This window comes from Manacus candei, unplaced genomic scaffold (genome assembly GCF_025592945.1).
Source record: "Manacus candei isolate 608988 ecotype Guabito, Panama unplaced genomic scaffold, ASM2559294v1 h1tg000055l, whole genome shotgun sequence".
Taxonomy (NCBI): Eukaryota; Metazoa; Chordata; class Aves; order Passeriformes; family Pipridae; genus Manacus; species Manacus candei.
This window is the reverse complement of record NW_026138103.1, coordinates 827,680-844,020: the sequence shown is the minus strand read 5'-3', so window position 1 is coordinate 844,020 and position 16,341 is coordinate 827,680. Positions and strand designations below refer to the sequence as shown.

General features: G+C 51.7%; 1 protein-coding gene across 1 annotated transcript in view; it reads left to right on the top strand.

The window, feature by feature from the left end:
- Window positions 1-16,341, top strand: part of LOC127477582 (hydrocephalus-inducing protein homolog) — a 152,746-nt gene that overhangs the window by 96,106 nt on the left and 40,299 nt on the right. Inside the window, exons 5-15 of the mRNA XM_051802083.1 lie at window positions 2,896-3,014; window positions 4,525-4,748; window positions 6,320-6,387; window positions 7,389-7,630; window positions 8,458-8,558; window positions 9,801-9,936; window positions 10,436-10,600; window positions 11,479-11,631; window positions 13,265-13,497; window positions 14,217-14,466; window positions 15,089-15,232. Coding sequence (XP_051658043.1) covers window positions 2,896-3,014; window positions 4,525-4,748; window positions 6,320-6,387; window positions 7,389-7,630; window positions 8,458-8,558; window positions 9,801-9,936; window positions 10,436-10,600; window positions 11,479-11,631; window positions 13,265-13,497; window positions 14,217-14,466; window positions 15,089-15,232 — 1,835 coding nt within the window. The remainder of the gene's footprint in view (window positions 1-2,895; window positions 3,015-4,524; window positions 4,749-6,319; window positions 6,388-7,388; window positions 7,631-8,457; window positions 8,559-9,800; window positions 9,937-10,435; window positions 10,601-11,478; window positions 11,632-13,264; window positions 13,498-14,216; window positions 14,467-15,088; window positions 15,233-16,341) is intronic.

Below are 16,341 nucleotides of genomic sequence, written 5' to 3'. Positions count from 1 at the left end.
CAGATCCCCACCTCAGCTGTCTCGATGTGCCCTGAGAGAAGACATGGGGTTTCTGGCCAGGCTGGAGAGCATGTTGCAAAAAGCATTGCTACCCTGTGGGCTCCTGGCAGGCAGCAGGAACCTGCCTAAAGCTGAGCTCTGCTGCAAGGGCTCGACGTCAAGGGAGCTTGGTGCGTGTCCTTGCAGTGTCCAGAGGGGTCGGTTACTGTAGGAAGGGGCACAGCTTACACGTGATGTGTGGGGCTTCCCAGAGGGTGTTGGAGCACTGTCAGTTCACAGACTGACCTGAAGCGAAAAGGAGGCCAAATTCAGCCCAAGGTCATGGAAATGCCAAGCCCTCCCTGGAACCAGGACTTACAGCATGTCTGAGTCTCCCTTCCAGTGTCATCTGGGAGCCTGGACACAAGACTTGGAAATGGACTTTTTGAGTTCTATTGCACACAGGGACAGAAAATCTTTTTCTGTTTCTGCAAGCAAACCCCCATGTCCTTCCATCAACCAGAGCCCTGATTATGAGTATTGGCACAGCGTGAGATGAGGAATCCCTGCTGTCTGCGCAGTGCAAAATCCTTCCTCGTCTTGGAGTAAACCCTACAATAATCCCAGCCTCTGCTTTCTTTTAAAAAAAGTGAAACTAAGTTTTTTCTTTCCAAGGAAGGGGATCAGGTTCTCTTCTTGGTGACTCCTATAGCCCATCTAAGGCCAAGAGCCACCAGTGTCAGCACAAGAGCAGTTTCACACCACTGTAGCTGACAGCAGCAGGACGTGACCAAGCGCTTGTGTCAGAGCAGTAGGAATATTGTAGCGTGGGGGCTGATCAGCTGAGCATTAAGAGCATCCTGCGGTTGTGTTGAGCTGGTTTGGGAGTGTTGTTCACTCCTTGCTCTAAGTAAAGGCTTACAGATTGAAAAGAAGAAATGTGATACTGGAAGGTAAATGGTTTGCTGTCTCTTTCTGCTTTAGGAGGGAGAGGTTGGGCCACATTGTTCAGCTGAAATCAAGGTGTTCTTTAAACCCCGAGAAGCCCAAGTCTACAGAAAAGTGGCCTACTGTTCCATCTCAGGTACGGCTCCTTCTCCTCTTTCTCTTACCCACACACAGTGAGGGGGAGGTGCAAATACTCTTCCAGCCCACTGAGCTCCCGTGGAAGTGCTGGGAAGGGTCCAAGGTCATCAGGGCAGTGCTGGCTCATGTCCACTGTCCCTGCAGCTTCCTGGTGGTCTCCCATGCAAGGCCAGGGCTCAGGACACTGTTCCCAGAACAATCCAAGCAGTGCATGGATAAGCTCTCATGCCACGGGTTTGCCAGTATTTCCTCAAAGGCCAAAGAGCTACACAGCAGAACAGCTTTAGGGCACAGGCACTAAGCCCCTCTAGAGCACTGACCTCCAGGATGGCTCCTCATTCCATGGATCCATCATCAGGCAGTAGGAGCTGAGGTAGAAATGTGCTCCCTGAGCCCGGATCACCTCCCACTGCCCAGACAACAGCAGACCAGAGGTGGCTGAGCCCTGCTGAGCCCAGGCTGTCTGCAGAAGGACCACCCCTGGCCAGCACCTGCTTCTCTCCCTGTGTGGGAATTGTCACCTTCTGGCTCTCAGGCTGAAGTGTGTCCAGGTGGTGGCCACTGGGCTTGCTGTGCTCAGCTTCCAGGAGTGCTGTCAAGTCCTTTTCTGGGAGCAGTTGTCATTACCCCCCACCCCGAGGTGGTGGCTTTGCTGTGCCCGCACAGGGGAGGGAACACTCACAGAGCACAGCGTGGTTCAGGTTCCCCTGTCCTTCCTCTCTGTCTCTGCATGGTGCTGCTTAGTGTTTTTCACCTTAAAGTGGGAGATGGCTGCCAGGTTTCCATCCAGGGAATACTCTGGGTTTGCCCATCTACGAGAAAGAGGTGGGAGGCCCATGGTCCTCCAGCAGCCAGGCTCCTGTTCTGGAGGGTGCTGCAATCCCCTGACCCAGCCACCCTGTTGCCTTCCTTCCTGCTCCAAGCTGATAGATGCAAATGTCATGAAACAGCTTTTTATTTAGACAGTAATTGTGCAGGGATAACTCAACAAATGCCATCTACAGTAATTACTCAGGGCTCACGCTAACAAACTCTCTTCTTGCCCACCAACTGCTGTCGTTAGAGCTGTGGAAGGAAAGCATGGATTTAAAAAGTTGCTCCCAAGGCATTCCTTGTGATGTGTGAAACTGTGCATCTCTGTTTGTTGACATGGTCAGATGAGAATCGTGTTCCAAGCCAGTCACTGAGCACGGGGACATTCTGTCAACAAGATGCTGAGTGTCAGAAAGCAGCAGAAGCTGAAGGCTTTGGCAACAAAGCCCTGTGCTGTTGGGCCACTGCCCCCCAATTTAGTTGGAAGCCAGGCAGCAATGTCCAACTCTTTGCAAGCTTTGTCCCTTCACTGAATGGGTTTCAAAGCTCCTCCAAGTGTGTGAGAAGGAAATCACAGAATCATAGAATGATAAGGGGTTGGAATGGCCCTTAAAGATCACCTAATCCCCAACCCCCCTGCCATGGGCAGGGACACCTTCCACTAGCCCAGGTTGCTCAGAGCCCCGTCCAACCTGACCTTGAACACTGCCAGGGACAGGGCAGCCACAACCTCCCTGGGCAACCTGTGCTAGGCTCTCACCACCCTCCCAGGGAAGAATTTCTTTTGTATATCTAACCTAAATGTCCTATCACTGCAGAAATCATGTTTTAAACTTGGCATCGCTTTTTCAGGGTGCAAACCGGTGGCTAAAAGGGAAACAAGCCCTAGGGGTGGGTTAGAAATTGGAAGGAGCTGGTCTCACCCATCTCAGAGTCAGGGACTAGCACTGAGGCAGCCTGGAAAAAGCAGGATAAGAGAGTAAGAATTACTCTACTGAAATGGAAATCTCTCCCCAGGCCGTGAGACCAGGCTGCCCCTGCACCTCACAGGGGAAGGCCTCGAGCCCTGCCTCCAACTCAGCTCTGAGGAACTGGACATGGGGAAAGTTTTGGTTGGAGAAGCCTACAGCTACGAGGTGAACAGCAGGGGCTGGGGTGGATCCTGATGGCTCCTGGGGCAGAGGGGAGCCTGGTGGACCTGTGGAATTTCTGGCAACTTGGGCAGTTGTGAGCAGGGAATATTTGACATACTAGTCAAATCTGGGGGGTTTCACAGAATCTGGATCCTTTTCCGGGGCCTGAAAGGTGTTGTCTGAAGGCCCAATTCCTGCTTTTTGACAACCGCCCTTGGAGATCAGCTGGGATGCTTTCTGCAAAACAACCCCTCAACACATGAAAGCAACACTGGGTCAAAAAGCTGAAGTGTTCAGAGGCTTCTGTTCCAGCCTCAGACTCAAGGCACCTTTGTGCTCGGGCTGTTCAAGAGCAGCTGGAACAAACTGGCTGCGTTTGAGCTTGAGTCCACTGCAAGAGAGAGCAACTGAAAAAGGTGGAAAATGAGGCACTGCATCATGCCAGACACTTCCAAAAGCTTTGCCATGGCAGGAAAGGACACACGGAGTTGTTTTCTTACTAAAAGATTGTGCTCTCTCTTCTTTTTTGATGCTGATACTTTAGTGTTTCTCACTATCAATATAGTAATTTCATTAGATGAGAAAAGGTGAATGAGTAGATGATACTGTTAGTGCTGTCCTAAGCAGCTACGCTGCAGGTAAACCTCAGCTCAGCATGGGATCCCCAAGTGCAATTTGTAACACAGGTAACACACGAGAGGAGAGTAGTTTTCAAGTTTCAAGGCAGAGGTTGAATATGGGAATATTTGCAACAGCAGCTGCAAAGCTACAAAATGAGGGACATCCCTCTGCTTCTGCCTCAACTGTTCTGACAGGTTTTGCCAGGCTAACAACTGGGGAAAGAATTCCAAAGCAGATGGATAAGTCCATGGCAATGGCAGGGTTTCCCCATGGCTGTGTAGAGATGGGAGAGAGCAACTCTTTAGAATAGGTGGAGCTGCTGTGCACCTCACATTCATCCTTTCTTGACATGTCTGGCTGAGCAAGGTCTAAGAAACTATCAGATTAAAGGAAAAATACAAGAACCCAAATGATCTACCCTGGCAGAGCTGGTGAGAGCTTCTGAAGCTGGTGATAGCACTGTTCTGAGGTGTCTTCTGCACGCAGTAAACTGGTTGGCTGCCATGGAAGCTGAATGTGTGCTGCCCTTGGCAGGGCCGGGCACCCCTGGAGCAGCAGCAGCAGCTCTGTGGGGGTTCATTACGTGGCTGCAACTGCCCCACGTTGCTCCTCAGGCCAGGTCTGAATGAACTTGGCGATGCTGGCCAGGAGTGACCCGCTCCGTGTCCCTGGGATAACCCAGGAGTGACTCTGCTTATGTGAAGTTATCGCTGCTTTGCATGAAAACCCAAAGGCACAACTTGTCCTGTTGTACTTTTTTGGCTTCTGCCACGTAGCAGCACATGGCATCTTCTGCCTTTCCAGGGGTTAATCGTTTCTTAGAAACAACTCAGCCTTCTGTAAGAAAGGAAGTTTGCTCATGTCTTTCCATTTTGCTTTCTTGCTGCTGCAGGCAATGCTGGTTAACAAAGGAGCTATTGATGCTCCCTTTGAGCTCATCCCTCCAACCACAGCCCGTGGCTCCTGCTTCACCTTTCGGCCCCAGCAGGGCATCATTCCACCCAGTGGGCTCCAGCCTATCCAGATCTCCTTCAGTTCCACCAGCCTGGGGGAGTTCAAGGAAGAATTCCATTTCAATGTGGCTGAATGCCCTAAGCCTGTGACCTTGACTATCAGGTGAGGAGGGCTCTGGGAGCTTGGTGGGCACGTCTGTAGCTGTCTCTGGGTAATCATCTCTCACCTGCCTCATTTGGTGGTGGAGCAGAGAAGAAAGGTGTTGCCCGAGGTCTTAGTCTTGGCTCTGATGTTGGCATCCCCTCAGTGTGGGGATGCCTTCTGCCCAGTGCAGGTGCCCAGGAGCTGGAGTGACTCCTTCCTGCAGGGACCTCCCTCCGCCTTGGCCGTGGCAGGCAGTGGGAAGGCATTAGTTTTGGGCAGCTGCTGGTCTGGGATGTCCCCTCTGAGCGCCCAGCAAGGCCCCCAGGGCTTTGGAGATGGGCCAGCCTGGGTGACTCTGCAGCCAGAAGAAGTGGTTCTAAAGTCCTCTGTTAATGATCTGTGCCAAAGGGGCAGCAGCAGCCTCACATCATCCCTCGTGCCCAGGCACAGGCTGTGCTCCCAGCTCCTGTGCAGGGAGTGCTCTGGGACCTCCTTTCCACAGCAGGAAGGGACTGGGGTGGGAGATGGGGAGCTCTGCAGCAGCAGGGACTGTCACAAGGACTTGGGCATCCTCCCATGGGCTGGTGCCATTGCAAAAGATAATCATCGCCCAGCAATGGGGAAAAGGGGTGATGAAGGAGAGGCAAAGCTCTCTCCTCAGCACTACAGCAGCACGAGGGCTTGTCCCAGCTAGTCTGAACCACGGGCTGGTGGGGTAATGTGGTGGAGGCAGGAAAGCTGATGCTGGGAGCTCTGGAGCTTTGGAGGTGGCTGTGTCTGGGCTGCTGTTGGGAGGCACTTGTGGAAAGTATTGCTGAAACATGGCTAATAGAAAGGGGACATGAGAGAGATGCTACAGCTCTGGTCCCACGGTAAGAGAAAACTATCAGAAGGTCACTGTGTTTGAGAAACTGGGTACGTGACAGAAGAATAGTGTATAGCGGATGGGAAAGCTGAGCAAATAGCAAACAAGTAACCATAAGAAGGTTAAAGAATCAGCATTTGCGCAAATATAACTTAGGTAATTAGAAACCAATGATGAGCTTAGCTTTTGTAATATGTATGAGCCTAATTATTAACCTTTATAAGCACAGAGCCTGCAACAATAAAGTCGGATAAGTTATTGATCAATTTTGTGGTCTAAAAGTGTCTTTATCCCGTCGTCTACAACAGGCACTGAATCAAGGTATAAAGAAACAAAAGGAATCTGCAGTCCATTTTACCAAGAACATCAGGGAAGTGGATAAAACATAACAAAAAGGTTATTACTTTGCAAGAGAAAAGTAGTGAGTCGGTCTTTTGCCTAAGGCAAGGGCACAGAGCCATCTCTGGGTGTGTGTACAGGGTCCTCCATGGGGCCAGCAGCACCTCGGGGGCATGCCCTGCCTGCCGTGGTGCCCTGAGCCCCATCAGCAGCTGTTGGCTGCCTCCTGTGCCCACGGACGCCGTGCTGAGCACAGGGTGCGGGGCTGGTTCGACGCCCACGGGGCTCTGACACCAGCTTTGACCCACCTGAGCCGGAAGGATGGCCAAAGGCTTTGCAGTTCCCTTTAACCAAGCCGTTGTCTCCTCTGTCCTCGTCCTTGCAGGGGCCACGTCACCGGACTGAGCCTGCATTTCAGCACAGGTGGCCTTGACTTCAATGACGTCTCCTTTGGTGAGTGTTCCCTGGGCTTGGAGGCAGCAGGAGAGATCTGTGCCTTGCCAAAACGGAGCACTTGAACAGAAGAGCATCTGTCACTCGTGCCCTTCCATGGCAGCCTGCAGGGTGTTAACTCCAGGGCTGCTGGTGGCATTTTGCCATCGTGAGATCCGAAAGGACCAAAGGAATAGAAAGTCAGTATTTTCTGGTGTCCCTCGTAGTCTCTTCTGCTCCAATCTCCCAGTCCTTGCCAGCAAAACGACTGTAAAAGTCCTCGTCCCAGGAGGGCCCAGGGGATGGGACTGCAGGAGAAGGGAGCTTAAGCCACATACCTTTAGTGTGGGATGTTAATTAGTGGTGTGAGGGCACCTCGTTATCCCTGAGCAGGTCAGATGCCCCAGCAATAGCTCTGTCTCAGGCACCTGTGTCCTCAGAGCCGTGGGCTTCTTCTTCTTCTTCCCCAGCAGAAGCCCAGCTCTGCTGACAGAGCTTTTGGCTGAACATCCAGAGTGTCACCATTGAAATGCAGGTTCTGGTTCTCCATCTCAGGCTCACAAAAGGCTTTCTACTGAGATGATCTACAGTTTAAATGTGAAATCAGTTGTGGATTGACTGAAGGGCCATTATCATTCTGCACCCAGGATGCCTCTGTGGAGGCTCCCTGCTGGAGTCACTGCTGGAGCTGGGCAGTGTCCCTGTTGATGGGCACAGAGAAGCTCCCTGCTGTGCCTGCAGTTGGTTTTCCTCCCCATCTGGGCTCAAGTGATGCTTGGTAAGCAGGTCCTGGGAGATGTCTCCTCCCCACAGAGCTGGCCAGCCAAGCCACCTGTCCACTGCAGAGCAGGCTGTGGGCTGGTGTCCTGGCTCTGCAGGACATCCCCACCAGGTGTGGCTGTATCCCTGGCTTTCTGTTACGGGAAGCAAGTCTCAGAGCATAGTTTCATCCTACCAGGATATTCACACCAGAAGTCACGAGGTGCTTGGTGCCTACATGGCCATTTGTGTCATTTTCCTAGGCTTTCCTCAGACCTTGTCGTGCCACCTGATCAACACCTCCGTGGTGCCCATCACCTTCCACCTTCGCATCCCTGGGGACGGCCAGGGACAGCCCAGCCTTAGGAGCTCTGATCAAGTGAAAGACAACGCTCACCCCTCCTGGGAAAAAGGCACACTGGCTCCATGTCAGGAGAAGCCAATGGAGTTCACCATAACACCCAGCACAGGGACCATCCCTTCCCAGGGATCCCAGGAGATCAGGGTATGGGAGGAGTCTGGCCACACATGGGTCAGTAGGTGGGGCTGAAGCCTCACTGGGCTGTGGGAGGGCTTTAGTGCTGTCGGCTCTCAGCATGTGCAAGGGAGGGATCTGCAGTGGTGTGGGAGCTGGGTTACGTGGAATGTTCCTGAAGGAGCACCATTTTGTCTCCAAAACCATAAGGTGAGATCACATGGTCAACAGAAGTCATTCGTGTGTTGGTTTTGAGCGTGACTTCTTTGACTGAAAACAGGCAGAGGAAGGATGAGAACAGAAGGTGGCTGTTAGAGAGATGCCACTGTATAAAGCAGTTTGCTTTTCTTCCCAGTCTCGTTTCTCCTCTCCTGGGGAGCAGAATGAGTTGAGGTCACTGCAGGGATCCCCAGTGAGGAAAGAAAAAACTCGGCAGCCATGAACTGCCCAGCATCTGCAGGAGCACACCTTGCCCTCAGCTTCCTGCTGAAAAGCTGAACTCATTCTGTCCAAGTCAACACATTTCCTTTGCATTTATGTTATTGTAGTCAAATGAAAAAATGGGCCCCTAATTTGAAGGCAGTAGTGAGTAGAGCTTTAGTCTCATTATACATGATTATGTATAATGCTTTAATTTAGCCACCTCTGCCCTGACAGCTGCAAGGTGTGTTTAACAAATTCAGTCTTGCCAGAAGGCTTATGTTACTCCCAGAGACTGTGCTCTAGGCATGGGCCAGCAGAAGAATTAAGGCAAAATCCTCCCTTGCCTTACTGCGAAACAAGAACCGGAGGAGACCACACGTGGGTAATGAGCTTTTGGGAGAAGGGAAGTATTTGCTGCTCTTCTCTTCCACCAGGTCACGCTGTGTTCCAATGACGTGGGACAGTACGACTGTGATATGGTGCTGGACGTGGATGGTTTTGGCAAGGAGGTGTTGGCTCTGTGCCTCAAAGCCAGGTACCAGTGCTCTCCTTGCAGCTGCTCGTCCTTCCCCGTGCACCCACCACCAGCACAGTGCCTTGCTCGGGGTTTGCTGGCTGCAGCTCCAGGGGAAGGCTTGCTTAAGAAGCTGGTTCTGCCCAGCTAGGTAGGAGAAGAGCAGTGCTTGGAAAGCAGCCCGTGGTGAGAAGCACCCCTACTCACAGCCAGGCATGGCTCTGGGCCTTTTTCTCTGGGGAACAGGAATGACATTATTTATTGGCCTGGCTTTTGCTGCTTGAGGTGTAAAAAATTCCCAAGCTCCTCCTGTCCTTCTTCCTGCAAGAGGTGGGCTTGTGCTGGGTTCCAACCACACTGCAGCATTGGTTTGGGACGCAGTGAGCAGCCTGCTGAGAGCTGGGGTCTGGCTCAGTTAACGAGGGCACATGGCAGTGGGAAAGGGGCTCACAGCAGGAGTGGGAGAGGAAAGTAGTCCTTGATGTGGAGGTGGGCTCAGGTTTCCCTGCTTCCCTCTGGCTCTTTTGAGCATTAACATTCTCAGTTCTCAGACTTAATGCAGATGTTGTTGTTGCTGCAGCCAAATTCCCTCCTGTGGTGCTGCCCTGGGTGTCAGTTTAATGACAAGAGGGATGCAGTTCCCTGGTGCCGTTCCCTCTCCCAGGCAGAGCTGTCCAGTCAGTGCCTGGGCTGCAGTTTTGTAACGCAAGTGCCAGTGGGGACAGACCTGGGACCTGTGGGGTGCAGCAGCAAGGGAACTGTAGGAACTGGGAGGATGATCACCCACACCCTATAGGGGGTGGCTCGTGCCCCCAACACTGGCTGAGTTCTCTGGCAGGGCAACAGCACCCTGGGAGAGAAGGGAGTTGTTTTTCCTGAGACACTGGAGTCTTGTGTTCCTTGAGCCTTGGTGAGCACTGACCTTCAATAGGAAGGCTCCCCCAGAGCTCACGGCTCGCTGGGCCTGTTGGGGGAGTCCTTGCAAGCCTCCTTGGGCAAAGGAGGGGCTGAGGCTGCTGTGGGACAAGGCCCGTGCTCTGCCCGGGCACTTGGCAGCCTCTGCAGTGCTGAGTCTCAGGGTTTGCCCCTCCTTGACAAGACGTGTTTGAGTGGAAAGACGTGAAAGGTGATTTATCTCTGGAGGGGTATTAAACATCTGTTGGACAGTGACAAATGTCTTATGCTTCATTCCATGCTCTGCGGGGTGAACGCTCTCTGTTCTCTCAGTATCTGTCATTCCTTCGGGGTCATCTCTGTGCCCAGATGTGTCGTTCCTGAGCTGCGTTTGCTCTTCTCCACCCTCGACTGTGGACCGTGCTCTGCAAAGGTCCCTTGCCAGAAGACGCTGACCCTTGTGAACCCGAGCCCCCTTCCAGGATGCTACAGAGTTCTCCCTCAGGTTTGGCATCTCATCCCCCTCCTCCTCTCAAATACTGTTGAGGGGTTTATTAGGGACAAATGGGGTTTTCATAAGACCTTGCTGGTTTCTATTCAGACTTAAAGGTGTGCTGAGAACAGGATTCTACCTGAATGTAAACTTTAGAAAGCAGTTCAATAGGAACCTGCCTGAATATCAACTTCAGGAAGCATTTGAACCTCTTCAGGAAGCAGTTTATATTCTAGTGTTTGGGGTGTTTTCTTGTGAGAGCTCTTAGAAGGTTGTGAAAAGCTGCTGCAAGGAGGCTGCCAGCACAGGAGTGGGTGTCTGTGGATGCAGCAGCTGTTGGACCCCCAGAGGATGCTGAGCCCCAACAATTCTTGCATCTTTTTTTGTGCCTTTCAGCTTTTTCCTGGGGATTTTTAGAAAATGTGTGTGAGTTGCCATTGTGGTAGATGTGAAGGAGTTTAAAGTTTCCGCAAAGGTCCCTCTGAAGTTGCGCTTGATTCCGTCCCTCTAGAGACACCAAGAGGCCGCTGCTCTGTGGTACTCCAGCCCCAAGCCGTGTGGGATTATCCAGGGTCACGAGGCGGTGGAGATCCCCATTACAGTTGAAGTCCAGGCAGTGGGTGCTCCTTCCATCCCGGTGGATATCGCCGTGTTCGGGAAGGAGACATCCCCACTGGTGAGTGCGAGGGGAGACGTGTGCCTTTGTGCAGTTCATCCTGGGGGGGTGGAGTGCACAGGGATTCTTCCAGGGAAAGCAGGGACTCGTCATATATGGCTGGTGTGGACAAGGACAGAAGGCAGTGGTGGCATAAGCAGTGTATGCTGGAAAAGAGGAAGAGCGGAGTCCTCCTAGGGGGGAATCTCAGCAGATGGTTCATCTAAGCTGAAATCGAGGATCATTTTATTTAATTAGTCTTCCATTGAAAATGCTGGTAACTGTGGAAACACTTTTAAAATGTCATCTCTCTGAACACAAAGGGAGGATTCTGGGAACCTTCAGCTTTCTGTGTCAGAAAGGAAGGCTGATGTTTGAAAAGTGGTTGCAGGGATTTAAACTTAGAGTCAAGCAGATGGAAAGGATGATGTCAAATCCCCTGGGTGGCACCAAACATCTCAAGCCGGGCCATTGCCGTTGTGCATGTAAACCAGTCAGCAGGAAGGCCAGGCAGTGCAGGCTGTGCAGGGGAGCCTGACTTTTAACAAAACACTTGCTCGTAACTATTAGGCTGCTTCCCTTAAAGAGCAGGGTTTCTCCCCACCAGAATAACCAGCTGTTTAACTGCCAGACTGTTTTTAACTGCAAATTTCTTGCAAAGCTTTTGCCTTTGGGCCAACAGTTTACAGTTTTTCTGAAAGTTTCCCAGACTTTAATCTTTTTTAATTTGGAAGGGAAGATGTCAAAAGTTTGCCTAACAGGCCAGCATTTTAACTGGAGTATCATATCTGTCCCTAGAGAAATGACTTGAGTGTGATTGAGCTGTTTAAGCTTTCTTAACTTTCCCTGTTGTGTGGGTTTGTTTTTTTAAAATCTCTCTTACCTGCTCCCTGGAACAGCAAATGCGTTTCATGTGCACTGGAAAGACGCCGCTTGTCTACGCAAGTGTGAATAAGATAAACTTGGGCGAGATCCAAGCAATACAGGAGACTTCCCAAACTCTCCAGCTGTGCAATCAGGATCTCATCCCTGCAGCCTTCAGAGCAGAGATCGTAAGTGTCTGTGGGGCTGTTTTCCAGGGAAACTCCCTGGTCAGCAGCAGCCCAGGACTTGGATTTCATATGTAAGGTTTCTATATCACCCTGTGAGAGAGGGGAGACAAGAGATTCCATCCGAGGCAAGAGGAGCCTGGCTCTGCAGGTGGTTTTAGCTGGGACGACCTTCAGAGAAACAGTTTGCAGAGCTGTAGGAGCAGAAGCAAGTCTGGATTGTGGTTACAAGTTCTCCCTTTATTTTGGGGAAGGTATTTAGCGGTGCAGGTTGGGTTTTTGGAGCTCTGAGATGAGGAGCCAGTGGCCCTTTGCTCCTGAGAGGGCAAGGATTTCCCCGTGGTTTCCTCATACCACCTACATTTGCTTCGTGCCAAAGTGCTGTTAATGGTAGAGACCAGGGTGTGAGGTCTGGCCTCAAGCTCTGGGTGGGGAGAGGAGTTTCCCCTTCCTGGGGCTCAGAGCAGCAGGGCTGTTGCACACAGACACAGCTGCAGGGATTGTGCACCTCTGGAGCCTGTGGCCTCCATAGCGTTGGGGGGAGGTTTGTTCTCCTCCGTGCTGAGTGGGCTGGACTGCTGGAGCTGGTTGAAGCCAGCCTCGACACGGTGGGCGTGGTTGTGTCTGTGGATAAAGCAGCAGGCGGTGGGGGAGAGTCCAGGCTCAGCCTCCTGGGCCAAGGAGGAGGAGAGTGAGTTTTCCACTTGCTGCTTTCCCAGGTGTTTGGGGAGGAAATGTAACCTCCAAGTGAGGGATTTCCAGGGCAACTTTCTTCAACTCCACAATGAAGTTCTGCTCTCCACCCCTGCAGAGAGCAAGCCACCTCGGATGGGTGGTGCTGGCATGGAGATAATAGTTTTTGCATGCTCATCCCAGGCCGGGACCTGCCGAGCTGTGTCTGTACAGCTGTCCCAGTGGAAGGCCTTGCCTCCCTCCCCAGGGCAGCTTGCAGCTTTCTTACCCCATCCACAGAGGGAAGTCCATGAGAAAGCAGAGGACCAGAGTGGGAAGGCTGGGCCATGCCCACAGGGCAGTTTTCTTTCTGCTTCCTGTTTTCCTGCCCTGCTATAAGCATTTAGAGCTGACTTTTCCAAAGCCAAGGGCTCTGGGGCACCTCTTGGCAGCTGATGCTCAGTGGGAAGCCAGGGCTTTGGTCCTTCAGGGGCGAGGACTTTGGTGCTGGGCTTTTGCTCAAGCGGTTTTGCAGAGTTAGTCTTCAGGCTCTCAGCAGTATCCTGCAGCTGTGTGGCTGCTGTGGTGGGATTGGAGCAGTCGTGGCTTTCTGCAGCCTTGAGCCTTTGTGAAAACCCAGCTCTGCTGTGGGGAAACCAGAAGAGAGAAAGTAGCTTCCCTTGGCATACACTCCAAGAAAAGACTGGGGGGAGAATAACATTCTCCTGAGGAGGAGCATCCCTTGGGTTGGGCAAAACTTAAAAGTCTGTTAAAATGGGTTCAAGGCAGGTAAAATACAGGTTGTATAAGCTCTGCTCTTGCCCAGACACAGTAGTTTAGATTTAGGGAAATGAAGGCTTTACGCTTTTTATCCTCCTCTCTGTAGTCATTCCTTTTCTCACACCCCACAAGTCACCAGGGTCCATGGTTTCCATCCTAAATGCATGTTTGCCTTGTCTTCCAGGATGGCAAATGCTGGAGTATTGAACCCAGGGAAGGAGTGGTCCCTGCCAAGGCTGAGGTTCCTGTGGTTGTCACAGCAAACCTGGGTGACACAGGGAGATTTGAAGACAGCATGAAGCTGTTCATTGAGAACAGCCTTACCAGTGTCATCCCCATCCAGGCTGTGGGCATCGGCACCACAATTGCCATTGACAAACCGTTTGCACCGAAGCTGAATTTGGAACCCCAGTTCAAGTAAGAGATCTCTTAACTCCTGCCTCTCCTCTTGGCTCAGCAAGGAGCAGTTATGCTGTAGACTTTCAGGCTAAATCTTTTACAGTGCTCCAGGCCCTGGCTTTGTTTCCCTGAAGCCAGAGCTTCCTTTAGAAACATGTTGTTATGCTCAGGTTCCTTAAATCATTAGAGAGACGCCTCTGCCCGAATTAAGGGGCAAGCGAGACCGTGTGCCAAAGTGAATAGTACGGGTTTTTATTTAACAGTAAATGTGAGGAAGAGAGAGATAAAAAGAAATGGGAAAAAGAGAGAAAGGGGGAGAGAAAGAGAATGACAAAGAGACAGATTAAGTAGAGAAAATATCACCGCTGCATGGATTCCAATGGCATCCCATTGATGCTCTTCTTGTGGCCTTCTCGGTGGTGAAGTGTTCTCAAAGTGATGGTTTCAGTCTGCATCCATTAAGGGAAGCCCAGGATGGTGAGGGAAAAAGCCCATGGTGACGAAGGAAGTCTCTTGTGCTGAGGGAAGCTGTGGAAATACTACATTACCAGTGTAAACCTCTTACTCTTTGCAATAACGACATCAGAAGGGCATCAGACATTGTTTCTGGTCCACATTAAGAGCGGGAAGGGAAGATGGTCTCCAAGCTATTAACGCTTCAGATTGCTCACTAAGAGCACTTGACTGCAGGGAAATAGCAGCTCCCATGACCTTTTCCATCTCTGCTTCTCCTCCAGCCTCGTTCCCTGCGTTTTCTGGTTCAACGTGACAAACAAGGGGCGTCAGTTCCAGCGGCTGTACTGGGGCACAGAAGGTTTCAGCCCCTTTCGACAGCGTCATCCTCTCCCTGCCCTCTGTGTCACCAAGGGCAAAAACGCTTCCCAGAGACACACCACCCCCGTATTTAAGCTGCGGCCACGGAGTATGAATCTGCAGCCAGGCGAGACTATGGAGCTGGTGCTGGAAGGCTTCTCCAGCACTGTCCAGGTGAGGTCCCTGCCAAGGGCTGAGCCTTCCCCATCAGGTCCCCTGCACTGGGGCTTCTCCTGCAGCCCCTTGGCATTTGCCTGGGCAAATGAGCAAGGGCCTTCAAGACAGTGTTTAAGGCTACAGGTTTCCATGGCAGCACCAGTGGCTTTCCTTGCTGGCCACCATCGGTTGCTAAGGCTTTTTTGTGATTCCATAGCTACCAAACCCCAATGCTGATCCCAAAATACGGGCTGAAGGAAGTATTGCTCCTTGGGGGCAAACAGGGGGTTACCAGTGTCACCTGCTGAGGCACAAAGGAAGGGTAGAGAAAATAGGTTACGCTTAAAGCAGGAGCCCAAGCAGAAAGTGAATTAAGCAAGTGCCAAGTGGTTTCTCTGGAGTAAGCAGAGAGTAAAAGAGAAGCCCTGTGAAGGGAGGGAGTGTCTCACGAGTGCCTTTTGTGGCTATTGGGGTGCAGTGTTAGGGCCATTGGAGCACAGAAGAAATAGGCTGCAGCAGCACAGGAAGAAAAGGGGGCAGTGTCTGTAACTTTGTGGCCCATGGGGGGTGAGGAGCCAACGCAGGGCGTTTGCTGGACACCCTGCCAGCAGCACTGGTGACAAGTGACTCTTGCATGCAGGACGTGGAGGAGAAGCTTGTGTGTGAGACAGTCGTGAAGCCAGAGATAACAAAGAAAGAGATAATCAAGACAAAGGTCACCTGCAAGTTCATTTCTCCCGCTGTGCAAATATCATCCAAGGCAATCACTTTCCGTGTGGAGAAGGTAAGTCTCTGGATTGCATCCTGGCATTTAACAGCATGGCTCAGCGAGAGAGCTCGTGGGGGAGGGGGGTGTGCTTGTGTTAACAGCCCTCTTTACCCTTCCTGAGGCACTTTGTAAGGTAAGTGAGGATGTTTTTAGAGATGAGACTGGTTTTTAGCTTCCTCAAAGTAGAATTGTGGCTCCAGCCGCACTGCTGAGGGGGACCGTGGCCACCTGGAGAGAAATGCCAGTTTCTGTGCTCACTGTCAAGGGAGGTTTTTGAGGATCCTCCAACGCACGGTGAAGTAGGGAAGCTGGGAAAACCAGAGATTCCTGTGAATTCCTCAGGCTGATGAGGAAAAACCTGTCATCTGCTGTGTGTCTTTGCCTTCTCTGCTGTTGGCATGGATGCTCTATGGTATAGCTCTATGGTACAGCTCTGTGCATTTCCCCAAGCCTCACCTGCTTCTAAGGACCCACACACGTCCTGCAGCTGCAGTGATGATGCCACCGAGGCAAAGCAGGTGCCCTTTAGTCTCTGGATCCCAACTTCTGCATCATCATTCCCACAAGGTGTCTGGAAAAGATGTTGCATTTTTTAGTTTCTGTGGTTTCGGGTCTCTCCTCAGGTTACCAGGCTTCCCCGGAAGCACCGAATTCTGGGAACGGGCAGTTTGAATGTAATGAGCAGCTTTTCAGCTCTCCCTGATGCCTGCTTGTTCTCTGCTTGATGCCACACTGATTTATGGAGTGCTCTGGCGCTGCAGCTGTTTGATATCAGTACATCCAGAACTAGTTTCCCAAACTCTGGTTTCTCTGCCCCGTGCAAGAAGCCCACCACAATGCACAAACAAGAAGAAGGAGCTTAGGCTGATCATAGCTTGGAGGTTATAGACACCATGTGCCTGTGGCAGAGGCAGCAGGACACACATTGCAGAGGGACTGTTGAGGTTTCTGGCTGGCCACATGTTCATGGAATGTTCAAAGCTGACCTTGGGCTGCTGCAGGATCTCCACGAAGGGCCAAATCCTGCTTGCTTTTCTCTTCTGGCTGGCATCACTGCTTCTAGGAGGCTGCTGGAGCCAATAAGGCTGTGAGAAATGACTGTATGTAAGGGAAGATCATCTTGT